Source organism: Camelus dromedarius, chromosome 10, assembly GCF_036321535.1.
Source record: "Camelus dromedarius isolate mCamDro1 chromosome 10, mCamDro1.pat, whole genome shotgun sequence".
Taxonomy (NCBI): domain Eukaryota; kingdom Metazoa; phylum Chordata; class Mammalia; order Artiodactyla; family Camelidae; genus Camelus; species Camelus dromedarius.
In genome coordinates, this window is record NC_087445.1 from 29,993,392 (window position 1) to 30,010,369 (window position 16,978).

Sequence of the window (16,978 nt, forward strand, 5' to 3'; positions counted from 1 at the left end):
GGCCTATGAGACACACTTAAACATCAGTTTAGACATTAGGGCTCTCCATATAAAGAATCTATTGAAAACTATTAAAAATATTTTATTGGATATTTTTCAAATAGCACAAAATAATACATGAAAACAACCTTGTTTAGAAAAAAAAGAAAACCTCCAACAACACAGAAGGAGAATGCATAAAAGGTGACAATCCCTGCTCTCTACCCCACTCAAATTCATTCCACTGGCCAAAGGCTACCATACTTAACCATATGAATCCTTTCATTTCTTTTTCTATTTACATAGTTTTTAAGATGTTTTTTAAAAAACATAGCACCACACCATACAAAGTACATGTTAACTAGCTTTTGTGCTTTTTACTTAACAATATATTTTGGAGATTTTTGTCATGTCAGTATACACAGACTTCACTGTTTTCAGCAGCTGCAGTGCAGTTTTTATTTTTGCCAAACTAACATTTAGAAGCAACTTGATTTTAAAACTCACTTGAGTCTACAACTGAACACAATTAACTACATAAAAACATGTAAAGCCAATTCTTTTCAGTGACTTAAGGAGAACCCTTAAAAACCAAAAGCTGTGCCTATATAAAGGGAAAGTACCTATCCTGTATTTGTGAATAACACTGAGTATTCATCTGTTTTTGATTAAAGTATTAACCTTACAGTAAAGAACTATCAAAAGCTCATAAAAATAGTTAACATGTAACCCTAAGAATGACATACTTTTACAACCAGATAGCATCCCACCAATCTTTCTTCATTGTATGACCTCATTTTATAATACAGTTAAAATCCCCAATTGAAAATACAAAAAATTCTATAAATAGCACATTTCCTTGAAGTTCAAACTCCCTCATCTTTGTACAGTTATTCAAACAACTCCAGTGATTAGCTCTGCTGTGGGGCTTAGACCATAACATACAAATGGCATAAAACAGGCTAGCTTGGTCCTCCTTTCACTTAGCTATAAATTTACACTGAAGGTTTATTAATGAACCACACAGACTCAAACATCCAAGCTGCCATCAGGCTCCTTTCTGTTAAATTTACTGAAGCACAGACTCTACTGTCTACATATCTCCACACAAATGTTTTGTAAAACCACAGATCTAGAGATGAGAACTGATCTTTAGTAAGTTCCCACCCCCCTGCAAACTGCCCAGTCCCAAAGAGTTTATATCATTCTCCATTAAATGTACAGTTTAGTGAATGGACACTCAATCTATAGTTGTGTCTTGACTTTATGTTGAATACCCATTTCTCTCTGTGTCCTATTCCTGTTTCCCCAAGACTGTAATTTCCTCACTGTTTGCTTTCCCAGCTTTTAACTCAAGTCAAGAGCATTGTGTTTACACTGGGTTTGGTTTCACAGTCACTGAATCTGGGAACAGCAGGCAGAGGAAAACTTTCTCTTGACCCCTTGGGTTATCATGATGGGTTGTATCTCTGGAGAAAAAAGAAAGTTGGACAGTAATCCATGCATAAAGCTCTTTACTGCAGTGTAACTTGTAATACTGAAATTTATAAATAAACAACTACATAACAAGTTAAATTAGGGTTCATTCAGAGGATAAAATACTCAGCTATTTTAAACAGTATTTTTGAGAACACTCTAGTGGCACAAGAAGATATTCCAAAACAATAAAGATATAAGCAAAATATATATTTGATAATATTCTAATTTTAAACATTTACTTATATCTATGATACAAAGCCTGGCCTGGGGAAGTAGGCCCAAGGTCTCAGAAAACTGACTTTCTAATAAGCACTCACAGAATTTGGGATAACTAGAATCCAAGACTAGAGGCCTCCTCCCAAAAGTCCATCAGAGGTCATTACACAGCAGGTAATTAATAGATGTTGAATTAAACTGAATGCCAGTCTTAAGAAATTTGGTGGACACAGATTAGCTGTTCGAGGCCTTCTGCTGCTTCTGCTTCTGCTTCTGCTTCAGAGACAAACACTTTGAAGCAGAAGACCCAGAACCACTGTTACACCCACTGAGGACTACTTTGACCACAGACCCTACTGAGGGATTGAGATAACAGGCAGCTGGGAGCTAGACACATGACATCCAGTGAAGATAATCCCTTCCACAGTGGTACCTGTGGAATTTCCATAAATAAGAAATACCATTTACTTCAAAGCTTAATAACTATAAAGTCTAAGAATCATAAAGTCTGATTTGATCTGCTATCATGTCAGTCAATTCCAGAAGGTAACTGGAGAATATAAACAGGGGGAAACAAGGTTCTCTCAGAATGAAATCAACCAAAACTGCATTATATCAATCAAAAAAAACCTAAACTCTACACGTGCCTATTGAAATTCTAGGTTTGTAAACTTCCCAATCACAAAATGTTTCTTTGAAAACACAGTGAATTCTATCGTCCCAATTTTCTGGGTAAGTAACTATATCAGTCACCCAATAATTGAGTACAGACTTCAGATTTTCCACTACACAACTCAGAGTGGATACTCTTAGAAATATGGATCTGAACTTCCAACTCCTTGTCTTAATTTCACCAATGAGAACAAAAAGTAATGGTAACAGGAACTGAACAAGAACCTGTGTTTAGCACCAACACTTTACAGTCCAGCACTGAGTGGCTGAGTATCACAGACTGATTTAACTTTGCCCCAGACACTTTCCATCTCAAAAGCACCAGCAAACACATTTTTATAGTAATTAGGCAAAAAAAGCACCAAGAATTGATCAAAAGGCACCAACAAAGAAATTCCTTTTAAGACATACTGCTTGGGGCAATGTATAGCTCAGTGGAAGAGCACATGCTTAGCATGCACGAGGTCCTGGGTTCAATCCTCAGTACCTCCATTAAAATGAATCAGTAAATTAATAAACCTAATTACCTCCCCCCAACAAACAAACAAAACCCAAAAATAAGTGAATAAATATTAAAAAAAAAAAAGACAACTGCTATAGTGTAAACCTGTGTACAAATCTGAGAACAGCGGTTTATCTATTAAGAGGTCTCGGTCATGCTGACTCAAACTAAACACTTTAGGACTTAGAATCCAGCGTTAATTTGAAAGTCCTAAGTGTAAACAGCACTGAAATTTGAAAAACCTTTCTAACATTTTCTCTAATCAAATGTGAAATATTAAAGCATGAAATCACATTTTCCAAACATTATAACCATGTACCTAAATGGATGTGGTTTTAGAGACATAGCCTAAACAGTTCAGAACTTAAACATTTAACAGCAAGTCACTCACTACAGCCACTGAGGGGGAAATGTGTAACAGAGAAGAGTTTCACCCAGAGGCTGGGCAGGGTTTGGAATACTGCTTTCTTAGTGATCTTTTCCCTTATCTCCCTCCCTTCAATTCCCTGCCAAGACAGAGGCCAATGTGTGTCTTCACTGGCAGATTAATGCTTTATTTGTTCTTCTTCAAGTCTATACTTTAGCATCACCCCCAAAACAGAAAAGTTTCCACTTAACTTCTTAAATATAGATGGTATATGCTTCTTTGGTTGTTTGATTTTAAGAGTGACATAAAATTAAGGGGTATTTTAAGCACCACCTGCTCTCTTGCAACAATGGGCAATAATTTCCTGATTGTCTTACTTCATGTACGTGTTTTAAATCTAGAGTATCCTTTATGATCACTGCAGTTGGCATTCTTACTTTATGTAGCCCTTCTTGCCTATGCGTATACAAAGAAACCAGGCTGGGTTTTAATCCCTCTATGTGCCATTCCTATTTCAATTTCTCACTATCACAGAACTGTTCACAAAAGTCATTCAGTTATTTTCTCCTGTCATATCTTCCAAATTCGTGGGGATAATCCTTTATGAGGACAGAGAAATACAATTTTAAAGGAATTTATTAAAATATATTTAACCAATCCAGTCCTTCAAATACAATGGCACAGTTAAAATGTTGTCATTCAGTAAAACAGAAACTGTGACAACATTAACTATCTTCAGTATTAACTGTGGAATAAGCTGAGATGGTGGTGCAGGCAGGGCCCGTCAACAGACAGGACTGGAAACGTGCGGAGCTCCAGGTCCACCTAGCCATCTGCTCCACTCGGAGGGATGGAAACAGAGCAATGAACTAAGGTGCTCATTTTCAAAGCCCTGATTTGTTTTGTTAACAAGATCTATGCAGTGAATTCTTATGTACTACCGTGGTCCTATGCTGCCCCTCAGAAAAAATCCAAGGGCCCTGGACTGGCACAAACCACAAGCTAGAAGATTTTTCTAATAAATATCTATACTCTAAAAATGTTTTACCTGCCATAATGAACAATGTATTAAAGGGAAAGATGTTAAAAGGAAAGACACTGGAAAACAATGTGAACTATATTGATTAACTTTGTGTACATTTTTTAAGATATAGGCAGACATATGCTAATATTTTTGAAGGGATTTACAAGTTCTTAAGAGGTTTTATCTTTAAGGAAGGGATTGGAAAGGGTGCCATTATTTTTCTGTATTCTTATTTTTTTTAGCCATGGACATATGCTAACTTTCTTTTATTTTTATACATTTTAACAATGGGTAATAATATTAAGAGCCATGGTGATTTCCTTACAAACAACTTTAAGTAAAATTTAAAGGATTCTAATATATGAATACTCATATCATTGGACACGTTAGTTATAATTCTATTCTTGCTGATAAAATTAGCACTACAACAATCATTTTGTAAGTGAACTTCTGTCTGCACTTGTGATTCTCTCCTAGGAGTGGAAGAAATGGATCAAAGGTCATGGAGATGCTGAGGGTGCTAATACATACTACCTACCTGCTCTTCCAGGTACTTATCCCAATCACAGCGCCACCAAGACAAGTTCAGCCTGCTAACTCTAACAAGTACATTCTCATGAGCAATGGGGATTTTCCTTTTGCCTTTACTAATATGATAAGAAAAAGAAATCCTTCACTATGACTTTGAATACTACTGAAGTTTGAACAATTTTTCAGTTTTTTTTACCCGCAAAGAAACAGGCTTTCGTGCTATTTCAATAATCATCAGAACACTCCAATTCTTTAAATTAATACTTAAAATTAAAGGATAGAATATATATTCCTAAGAACTTGGAATACAAGAAACACTGAAAATTATGACTAAGTCTTACAAAAACATTTTATGAAAAGCTAGAAAGTTGCTAGGACCTACCTATTTTTTAATCTTAATTCAAGTATGTATGAAGAATGTAAAAGCCATGTGTGAACTACAGTCAAATTTAGCGGGAATCTACCACATCCATGATGGTTTTCTTTCCAAGGATTTTCAACACATGGTCTTTCAAATTCAACATAGGGCCCAAGAGCCACAGTATGTTTTTGTACATATAACCAACAACTCCTTCAAATTCCTCCTCTCAGAAATCTGGCCCACAGAACCCCAAATACTGTTAGTTGATGTCACTTCTATTCATACTGCCCTCATTTTGACAGAAAGTAAAAGAGAATGGATGTGAGAATTCAGTAGAAACTTATAAAGCAATCCATCTGCCCAGCCTGCTGTTAGCACTTATGCTGCAAATACTATCCCCACAGCTACTGCTTCTCAGCACCTCCAGCCTGAACACCACTGGCCCTGCCCTAATATCAGGGAGGTTCCTGACTCAGGGATGACCTGTGATAAATGGCTTTTAAAAATGTACCCAGTGAGGGAGGCATGGTGCTAGCTGCCTCCCCACACTGTGGTCCCCATCACCACCCACAGCCCAGGGAGGTACCATTTACAGCCCTCTTCACAGGTGGGAAAACTAGTGCTCACAGAGGCAGGTTACATAAGCAGTCCACACAAGAACCAGAATTCTAACACCACTGTGTGTGACTAGTTTGGGTTTTTGTTTGCTTGCACTCAAAGTAGCCAACACTTTTATTAAGGAAAGAAGTACTCTGGAGATGGAGCACTGAACACTTGTATTTCTGACAAAGCTATGAAAAATAAAACACTGGTCTGCTTTCTCCAGGCTTTGATTTTAAACAGAACCAATTCAGCTCTCTAGCCTGGTGTCCAAAGCATGGGATTAAGCTAGGTCTGTTTCCCTTATGACCGTAGGGTATAGACTTCAGTGTTTCTGTGTCGTCGCCTAGAGGGACGAGCCTCCCACCACTCTCCTAGGGCAAGCTGGCATTTTCCTCTGTGTCTCCACCAGCCCTACCTCCTTTCTATTTAGCCAAGATTGGCCTATGGATCTGATCCATCATCACTGGAAAAGGAAATGGGAATTCCCTTAGACCAGCCAGGCTGGCCACGGAGCCAAGGTCAATTCCCTGAACTGGAATTCTGAAAGAAAAATGCAGAGGAAACACAATCCTAATTCACCACACATCTATCTAGTCCCCACCGCTACTCTGCAAGGCTCCTTACATATTTAACTTCATTTATTTTTCAGAACAACTATAAAGAAGCTATAATCTCCACTTTTACATACGGGAAAGAGGATCTTAGAAGGGTTATTAAGTACTTGCTCCAATCGCACAGTTAGTTTAAAAAAAAAAAAAAGGCAGAATTAGAATCAGAGTCTGGCCAGAACTTGAACTTGCCCACCTTCACCATTACACAACAACGCTTCCCTAATACATGAAGAAAATGTGGCTCAGCGGGATTATATATGGCCTGAGAAAGATCCAAGACAGCATATCACCCTCCACAGCCAGAGCCACCTCCACCACCCTGTGCTATCCCATGAGTGATACTGACAGATGGTAACTCTATGCAGATCATGGAGCTTCAATAACTACTTGTGCTGTATTTCTAATAAAGCATCTTGAAGGGAGATGCAAGATCTAATTAATTTTACAAAACTAACTTTGATATTACACACGGAACATAAGGCATGCTGTTTTTCTTCCTTAATGTCTTTCTAGCCTTTTCGTAAAAGATTACAAAATAATAGCAATAAAGGTGAAATATACGCATATAACCTCGATGCCCTGGTCCCCAAAACACTGCTATTTATGATTACAAAGTTGACAATTCCTCAACATTAAGTTTTCATTTCTTCATATTTTTAATGACATTATAACTCTAAATTGAAACTTCCTCTACTTAACTATTCACTGGTCATACTCAAGTACGATATAAATCAAAATACAAAACAAGAAGAGACATTAAAACTGTCATAAAAACTGAACTCAGCATTACAAGCAAGAGGCATACAAGTATCGATATTGTCCTCACTTAACAATGCACTTGGAAAAATGCAAACTGATCAATACAAATGAAAGACAAAAATAATGCTGGACAGAATTAACTGTGAGCACTAAATTTCATAGAGACACAAAGAATTGATTAATGTTCTAAGCTATAAGTTAGAAATCATCATTCCAGAGTATTCAGAAGACACTCCTGTTTTACCTTCCTCATTTTAGAAAGAGGCAAAAAATATTACTGGCCATAGTTTGTAGGGGATAAAAGCACAGTACATTTAAAATCCTAGGCATGGCTGAAAGAAGGAGAGAACCAAGCACTGGGCTTCAATGTTGTATCAGACCTCTCAGGGTCTGCCTACCTGGGGACACCTTTCTGTTTGAAGTGGCTAATTCTGATTCTTCTAACAGTAGAGGTACGGAACTGTTAAAAGAGTAATAGAGATTAATCATGGCTTTCTTCACCCATTCTTTATTCCCTTGGATACTTAAACATCAAAACCCTATCCACTATTACCTTCATCACTTTCAGCCTTCATGTTGAGAAGGGCCCTGGAACTGGCACAATGAGTGTTCCCAGGGCCACAGCCCCCGCTTTACCCGGCTACAGTTCTGGCGAGCAGTTCCTAAGAGAGGTGTCCTCACTCTCTCTATCACCTTGCTCAGAGCAGAGGAGGACAGACTGTGGACCAACAGATTAAAGTCTAATTATAGCCACTGACCTCAGAGAAATCCCATTAAAACTTCCCTTTGATTCAAAGAGGTCATATCAAATGATCTAGGAGGCAAGACTCCCACATCAAAGCTTCAAATGGGGCATCTGCACATGTTGCTTTCGTTCTTCCCACAAAGAACGAGTATCTTGAAGGAAAGGCAACAGTGACCTTGACCAGCATCTCTTATTTAAGAAGTCCTAATTCACACTTAGCTCTTCCACTAAGAAGAAAAACCACTATGTGGTTGGGCCAAGGGTGAGGGCCCCACCTGAGGAATTTTTCCCAAGCCCTCCTATAACTAGTATTTCCTGTAAATTAGCACACTAAATCAAAAGACTATAATAGATCTTTTAAGAGAAGTATCATGTAAGAACAATTAGCAACCAGATCACAAAGTTATCAAGTGAATCAAACTGCTAGCAGGATTCATTCCTGGAAAGCAGTGGTGTCCATACTCAAATCCAGCCCCACCAGCTACAAACTGTGCTCTCTCTACCCCTGGTCATGCTGCCTCCTAACCAACATGTGGACATTTCTACCACAGCTTTTGAATATAGTTAAGAACAGGGCCAGAATTTTAACATTATAGTCTTAGCAAGGCAGGGTGACTTTCCCAAAGAAAATCAGCTTACTGGTGTTAGAAGGAGAATAAACTTTATTGAAATGGCCCATGTTTCCTTTTTCTTACACTGTCTGAAAATCTTCCAAATCGATCAGGTCCTTTCCTGCTACGAAATCTTAGGCTTCATCATCAATCATCTGAAATTGACATATGATAAGTTAAGCTGTAAAAACAGATGTCATGTATGGACTAGAAAGCTTTAACCTCTCATAAGAAAATTTTTTACTGCAGTAGATTTAGACATTATGTTCATATTTAAATTAAATTTATAATTATTTTGGTCTATTTGACAGAGCTGTCAAGGAATGTTAACTGAGACTTAAAAAAAAATCAATCCAAACAACAAAGACCTATTTAATTCATTAAAGACCTGTGGTTCTCAACCTGAAGCATACACCAGACTCACCTAAGGGGGATTTTTAAAATGCAAATGCCGTGTCTCTTCACCAGAGATTCCTATCCTACTGGTCTGGGAGGAGCCAGGGGCCCATCCTTTTAAAGCTCCACAGGGTTGAGAATAGCTGCTGTAGACTGTAAGTGTAGAGCCACCAGACAGAAACCACATATGTCTTGTTTACCTTCTTAACCAAAGCACAGGTGCTTTCCCAAACAGAGCTTAAAAATGCCAATGACTTGCTGTTTACTTTCCTAGCCTTCCTCATGGTTTTGGTTGGCCATGGATACAAAAAGTAGTTTTTCAGGTAGGCTTCAAGGAAAAATTTTCTTCCCCGATGGAGAGGGGTAGATGAGACACATTCCTGCACTGTTCCCTTCCTTTCTTCTTAGAAGGAACATGTCTGGAGTAAGCACAGCTATGGTGGCTAGCTTGCTAACAAACACCCTGTGGTGGAGGACAGTAAGACAGAAGGAAAGGGAGTCCACAGGACCTCGTGACACTGCTGAGCTGCACCAATCCACAGACCACCTGGCTCTGAATCCTTCAAGTGAGGAAACCACCACCTACTAGATAAACCACTGTTTGTCTTCTCAGTGGTAGTTGCAAAAGGAGGAAGACACAGTGTAAACCCTGTATAGGAAACAATGAGAAGCTGTGGGGAACCAGAGAATTTGAGTACTGTAAGTGCTGGGGATGCCTTGGGTCCAGATGATTCTCCCATCATCCTTTTCTTCCCTTGAGGGGCTAGCCAGCCTGCTTCCCTCAAATACCACCAGGTGTTCTGCCCACTACTCTCCTAGAATTCTGGATCACCCCTGGCTAGAATACCACTCTCAATTTCTATCCTCTTCTCCAAACACATATCTAGGACAGAGCCTTTAACAGAACTTTTTTACTGTGTTTACAATTGTAAACACGGGGGGGGGGGTGGAAAAAGCAAAAGAAATGGTAAAGAAAAAATTTCCTAACGTTTCAAAAAGTTCTACAAAAGAATTTGGTTCCTGATAATCATAAAGATATATGTCAACGTTGGAGCACACTCAACTTTGTTCTGATTCTCTACACACACATTGTTTTGTCCAGACTAATGCCTCAGAATCCACCCCTCAAAATGAAGAAGGGAGTAGGGAACATTTTCCACCCCCAACTTAATCAAAGAGCAGAGTCAAAGCCTAAGAGGTAATGACAGTTGCTCTATGGGCTAAAAAAGAACTCCTATGGAGGTTTATCAATAGAAGTAAGAATACGAAATAAATGTGCACTGCCTTTAAGAATCCAAATAAAAACAAATGCCAGAGGGAGTCTGGGGCCCCCTGGCAGTGATATCAACTACAGCTTACATGGGACAGGATAATTCTGAATTCTCATGTTGAAAGTGATCCTACAAATCACATATTTGGCTGGCACCTATTTAATCCACCACATGCAAAGAGATGAGTCCAGAAGGATATGGGGCAATAGGGGCCAACTTTCTGCCTCCAATCTCAGCCTCAACATTCTCATTTTATGCGTTATGCCAACTCCCTTGGTTTGAGAAAGGGGGCTAGCAGAGGACAGAAGATATCCAATTATCTCTGAACCAGCAGAGACGGCATGAAGATATCATGTATAAAGTGCCCCAAGAAGGCCTGGTGTATTGTGAACAATCAATGTTGGCTATTACTGTCATCAAATTATGTGAAAGTAGAATGGCTTAAAGACAAACTAATTTTTCTCAGAGTGTGTAAGTTATTCAAAAAGCCAATTTACTTTTACTTAAGGTAGTGAGTTAAATTAAAGCCTCAGAAATAGGCATAACCTTGATTTCAAGTTAGCAACTAAACATAAATATCATAAACCATACAGCTCCATTCAAATCCCATAATCCAGCAAATTTAAACTAGCAATAAATGAAATCAGCCTCCCTATCTCTGACGACTAGAGCTCTAGATATCTCCCCTGCAGACACAATATATGCTAATCACCTGGCTTTCCTAGTACACTACTTGAAGTCTCAGATTTTCTGAGTCCCACAACTCAATACATTATCAGAAGAAAATTGGGACAATGTGAATATTTTCTTTCATAATACCTCTTCTAGATACTTAAATACTAACTCCCCAGTTAGAGTACAAACTCATATGGACATGAGTTTGTATGTTTCTTTTTCTCTACATGGTATTTTCTCTTCTCCCCTTTAAGATCTGTAAACAAAGCAGAGCACAATCACTCATCAGCACTGCTGTGTTTTACAACCAGGACTCAGGAAACAGAAACAAAGTAGAGGTAAAAAGATAAAATGCAAAACATAAAACCCCTAAACTCCCAAAGTTGATATTTTATATGCCATATCGACACTTAAAATTAGAATGCCAAGAACTGTTAAATGAGCAATGTGCAACACAGTCTACATTTTTTCTTTCATAAGCTGTAAGAATAGAGAAATGTCACTATTCTAGTTACTTTGTAATCTAAAGCATATTAAAATATAACCTAGAGACTCATCGTTAAAATGATTTCTGATTGTTTTAATAAAGACCACCCAAGAGTAAAGATTTTTTTGGACGGATGCTACCTGATTTCAGAAAAAACAAATTTAATTTTAGGGAACGATTGCAATATAAAATAAAATGAACCCATATCACGGTTCCTGTATGCAAGACAATTTAATAGATGAAAATCCTTCCAGATTAAAAGGAAATCAACTTCAAAATTCTATCATCTCTTTTTAAACCTGTTCAAACGTTTGAGGATTCAAATGCCAGAATGCTTTAAAGTTAGATAGTGAAATAATGCTCTAGGAGTTCATAAAAGAACATTCCCAGCTCTGCAGAGCAATTGTTCAATTTTTTGGCATATCGTGTTAATAGATTATCACTTAAAACAAAATTAATGCAAAATAAGAGACATCATTTTGGAGTCACTATTACCTTTCCTTCCAAGAAGATAACATCATCTATCATGCCGGGGGTAAGTCTCTCACACTGCACATACTGTCGTAAATACACTGCTTCTGAAGGTGTAGGCTAGATATGACTGTCCCCCAGACTATGATTCTTTTTTACTCAAGAAAATCAGTACAGTAAATAACTTTTCTTCCCTTAGAGACAATCACAGTGCTGGAGGCTGCTGCGACACAAAAACAAAATATCTTCACAAATGTCTCCAAACAGTCAAGCTGAAAATCTAAGCCAAAGTTTCATTTAACAGCCTGTCAGTTTTTTGATGTGAAGCTAATGAATGCAGTGGCAAACAAATCCATCAAACCTAACATCAAAACAACTGCACTTCATCCCACCAAACGGAAAAATGAAATACAACCTGCAGGCCAGCTCTTTGATCCAACCTAGCCAGCAAGCAGACCTGTGAATGCCACCACAGCTGCTGTACAGAAGTAATCACGGCCTCCATTTCACCACAGAAAGAAAAAATGCTCCAGAAACAGAAAACATTCCTCTTGTAAATGCACCAGTATCTTAGTTCAACTGCTATGCAATCTGTTACATATTTTTAAATCTCTAAAAGGAAAAAAAAAAAAAAATATATATATATATAGCATTTCACTTTAGATTACTCTGATATTCAAAGCTAGAAAGATGCCTAAAATAAATAACTGTTCTACTCATACTACAGTTTTGCTAATGGAGGTTTATTAAAAGCCCTTCTGCTCTTTATGAAAGCTCCAAAAAGAAAAAGAAAACAAGTGCTTTTGTACGTACATGTAGCACGATTCCTGTTCCAGAGAAGAAACTCACTGGGCATTCACCAAAGCTGAACTCTACCTGTCAGTAGGCATTCAGGCACCTGGAACACTTCTCTTAATTTTTTTCAGTGAAAACCTTAACTCTGATAAATGAAATGGGCATGGAATTATATAACTGCTTTCTTAGGTAGGTGAGATCACTTAAGGTAAGGCCCTTCCCTTCTGGTGCATCATGTAGTATTTGGCTATCCTATATTTTGCTGGTCAAGGCAAAAGAGAGCTGAATGATCCTCACAAAGGAGAAGAGAAGGAAAATCAGAAACAAGAGGAATTGCAAGGCCTGGAGCATTAGCAGAAATTTTTAGAAACAGGGAAAGTCAAATTCAGCTGCTATCACGGCTGTGTTCCCTCACTTGCACCCATGCCTGTTCTCTGAAGATCTCCATAATCTATGCACAGAAAAAGCCTAATGTGAGAGATGAGGCACTTCGGGTAGATACTAAAGGATAAAGGGCCACCTAGATTAAGGGCTAGGAAACAGGGAATGTATCAACAGGCAGTGGAATACCTATATAATAATAATTATTGTTACTACTATTTAGCTGAGAATTTCAAATGTTGAGGAATTTGCTGAAATTTGGAAGATGAGCATTTGGGCATAGCACAAATAATGGAATGGAAGTTTGCGTCAATGTTAGCCATATCAAGCGTTCTTCAACAAATACCGCATACTAAGAGGTCAATAATACAGTCAAAGGAAATTCACAGGAACCCCACGTCCCATCCTGCCCCAGAGACGCCACCAGAGGTGAAGCAGCTAAAAACAAAGCAAGCAGTCCTGATGCAGACAATGCCAACCCTACCCTCACTGCTGGCCCTCATCAAACAAGCTATCCTCCAAGTGATGAATTCACAGAAATACACATGGTGCCTGGCATAGAGTAAACAAGCAATGTCTCAATAAACAGATTCGTCCCCATCTATTTTAAGCCATTCAAACAGATGAAAAGGTCCCTATTAACCAAAATCTGCTGGCTGCTAAATAAACACCACCAATGCATCAGTGAGCCTGGGGTTATCTTCTCAAAATCATTTTTTTTATTAAAAAATAACCTCTTGTAACAGCTCTTTTCTAAGTTATGAATTTAGAAAAAATGGTTTATAATATATGAAATATTATCAGTAGAGATCCCTCACTCTGGACGTTAATTAATTAACACAAACAGGTACTTTATCAGATGCTTTTACATACTCAAATCAACATGTGACAGGTAAAGGAGATGTCATTCTCCGGCACTTCCACTATGAAAAAGTACGCCATTATTTTTTAAATTATCCCCCCAAATGCATAATTCATCATCACTTGTGAAAAATAATTGTTTTTTGAATAGTCACCATTTACAATAAATTTTTAAAAGGCAAAGAATTAAGACTAACAAATTTGGTCATCCTAAAAGCTAAAAATCTTTTAACTGCAATTCATAATTAATTCACTATACATTACATTTATCCCCAGCAAAACATAAAAACTAACTACCCAATTCACAGATTTTCCTAAAATTAAAAATTACACATGTATATACACACACACAATACAGTAAATTCATAAGGTTGCCTAGAGAAAGACTTGAAAATTAATAAAGATATGTCCCATGTAAGTGATAAAATCTTCCCTCAACATGCCATCACAGCACATTATAATGTAACTGAACATAACTGAGACTAGTCAAGAAAAACATTAATATTGAGAAATAAATTTAAGAAAGCCTAAGGATATTTTAGTGAAACATTCAAATTGTATCCAAGCTTAGTTTCCTATTTTTATGCAGAAAACTAAAATTAGTTACATGAATCAAAGTAGATTCTTTAATATCACCATGTCGATCATTAACTGAAACTCTCTATGGTAAGTATGACACTGCCCACCCCCATACCTCCATCCCTGACAGCAAAGGTATTTGTGTTCTAGTTCCTGCAATCTGTGAATATGTTATCTTACATGACTAAAGGGATTTTGTGGATTGCTTGTTCTGAAGGAGACCGCAGCAAGGACCTGAGAGAGGACTTGAGGAGCAAAGACCTGGCTGACAGGCAACCAGGAAACAGAAATTCAGTCCTACAACTACAAAGGAACTATATTCAGCCAACAATTTGACTGAGCAAGGAAATGGATTCCTCGCCTGAGTCTCCAGTAAAGGAAAGCAGCCCTGCAAGCGCCTTGATTTTTGCTGGTGAGACCAATGTCAGACCTATAACCTATAGAACTATGAAACAGTAAATGGGTATTATTTGAAACCACTAATCTTACAATAGTTTGTTATAACAGCAATAGAAAATTAATACATTCTCAGAGTAGCACCATCTCACCAAAAGTAAGGAAAGAGTGGAAACAACACCTAAAAACATCTCAAATGCATGCAATTATGACAATTTTAAATTAACTGCCAAAACTGCATTAGAGCTATTGAACATTTTGTACCTAGTAAAATAACCAGAACCAAGACAGTCACGTCCCTTGACTAAACTGAATGATATAAATCAACACAGCCTGAGTGGATATCCACCTATCTAAGTTTTTCCCTTCACAACAAATCTACAGAGAGAATATTTTTAATCTAGAGAAAGAAATAAAAAGAAGAAATGACTTTCCTAATAGTCTTTGCCTAGCGGGAAGATGAAGAGCTGGGTCCAGGTCCCCGGCTCCTCCACCACAGTTCTGGGCTCCAGCAGCGGAGACTTGAGAGAGGACCACTAGCGACCTCTCTTACTTGGTCACACTCCACTCCCACTCTGTCCACAAGGAAATGTGGAAACACACTCAGAGGACATTCTAGTTTGGGGGAGTAGCCAATACCAGGAAGCAAAACTGAAACCTGTAGTAAAGCAGCTACCTTTTCTGGTGATGGAACAGCTGTGATAATCTGATGTATTATGTCAATGATGGAAGATGCAAACCATAAAATAACATATCATGTTACAACCTCAGGGCTGTGACATTGTTTCGATGCAGATACAAGCATTACTCTTCTACAAAAGCACTGCAGTAGTTGCGCAAGGTACATATATTGAACTTTGAGGTTTTTATTAGGTTTATTGTAATACAAAGGATGTGTAATGGAAACAAGTAATTCAGTTCTGTTCCTTTCTAAATTACTCCTCATAAATAAAAATTACTCAGAATAGAGAAAGTCTTCTAATAGCAGGAGCTTTCTTTTACGTCACAAATTCATTCAAATGCTCCCTGGGCTGCCATAGGGCTATACTCTTATTTTAACATATTATACAATTTTTAAAATACTTGTGTAAATTAAACCTAGGGTTGTCTTCCCTGAATATATTTCTATCCAGGTTCACTCAATGGTTCCATGTGAAAGTTTTATCAGTGAATAATATGTGCTTGTACCATGCAGTGGCCAAGATAAGGCCACATGAGCTGTATGTATCATCTTCCACTAAATATATGTCAGTTTTACACACTCTAGAAAATATAGAGTTTCATTAAGAAGCTGTCCTCTGCCAGCCTGCACCTTTGCCTTAACATCCACAGGAAAGGAAGCAACCTAACAGAAGCTACCACAACTTTGAAGATGCTCTCTATTTAATGCCATGGGGGGCAATTAATTAAATTTAATACAACTTGCTTGTGACTGAAAGTACAGTTTGTGAACTAAATTAAACACATTGAGTAGAAGATGCACATTTTTATACCAAATTTAACATGAAGATATATTTCTTGTTAAAATATTTTCTACATTATTACTTTCAAAAAATTCATTTCTGTACTAAGGGCAGTTTTAATCACTTCTTCTTACCATCCTCCCTCAACCTCTTATTACAATTTTACCAGATACTTTCCTCTGTAAACATTTGTTTTCTAACCTATGGATTGAAGTCTTAACATGGAGTGAGCCAAGTCTACCCAACACGAAGCCACAGGGAGCCACCGGAATATCTCACAAAAAAACAACTGGTGGCCTTAAGAAAGAAAGTATCAATTGCAGAAAATTACCTCTCAGAGTAAACTGCTCCACAGTAATCTCAAAAGAGAAAAATGCTGCTACAAACAGGAACATAAGCCTATGTAAAATAAATACATCTGTCTGAAATAAATTACTGTAGTGACAGGCACACATCACTAAGGAAAAAAAATAAATGCTACACGTGATCTTAGCTTTCCCACTATAATAACCAGAATACATATTTAATTCATGCTTTATTTTTGAGGCATAACTTACCAATTTAGCAACTTTCCCATAGTCAATCCATCTGACAGTAGCAAAATTTGTGGATTCTGCACAGTTGAAACCATGATTAAAACCAGCATGGTAGCCATATGGGAAAGTGATCATAAATTCTCCAGCCTCCTGGGTGATCTGCAGGGTAGAAACATAGTATTTCCCAATTACAAGACATCCCAAATT

At 37.7% G+C, this 16,978-nt stretch overlaps 1 protein-coding gene across 6 annotated transcripts in view; it reads right to left on the reverse strand.

Annotated features, from left to right (window-relative positions):
* KDM4C (lysine demethylase 4C) overlaps positions 1-16,978 on the reverse strand; it is a 359,368-nt gene that overhangs the window by 217,972 nt on the left and 124,418 nt on the right. For 5 of the 6 annotated variants that reach the window (XR_010382646.1, XM_064490230.1, XM_064490229.1 and 2 more), the window contains exon 8: positions 16,793-16,930. Coding sequence is in view for 5 of the 6 variants with exons in the window: in XM_064490230.1 (XP_064346300.1) it covers positions 16,793-16,930 (138 nt within the window). In the remaining variant the exon portion in view is untranslated. Of the gene's footprint in view, positions 1-92; positions 1,449-16,792; positions 16,931-16,978 lie in introns of those variants that run through there. The other variant, XM_064490232.1, reaches the window with a different exon arrangement.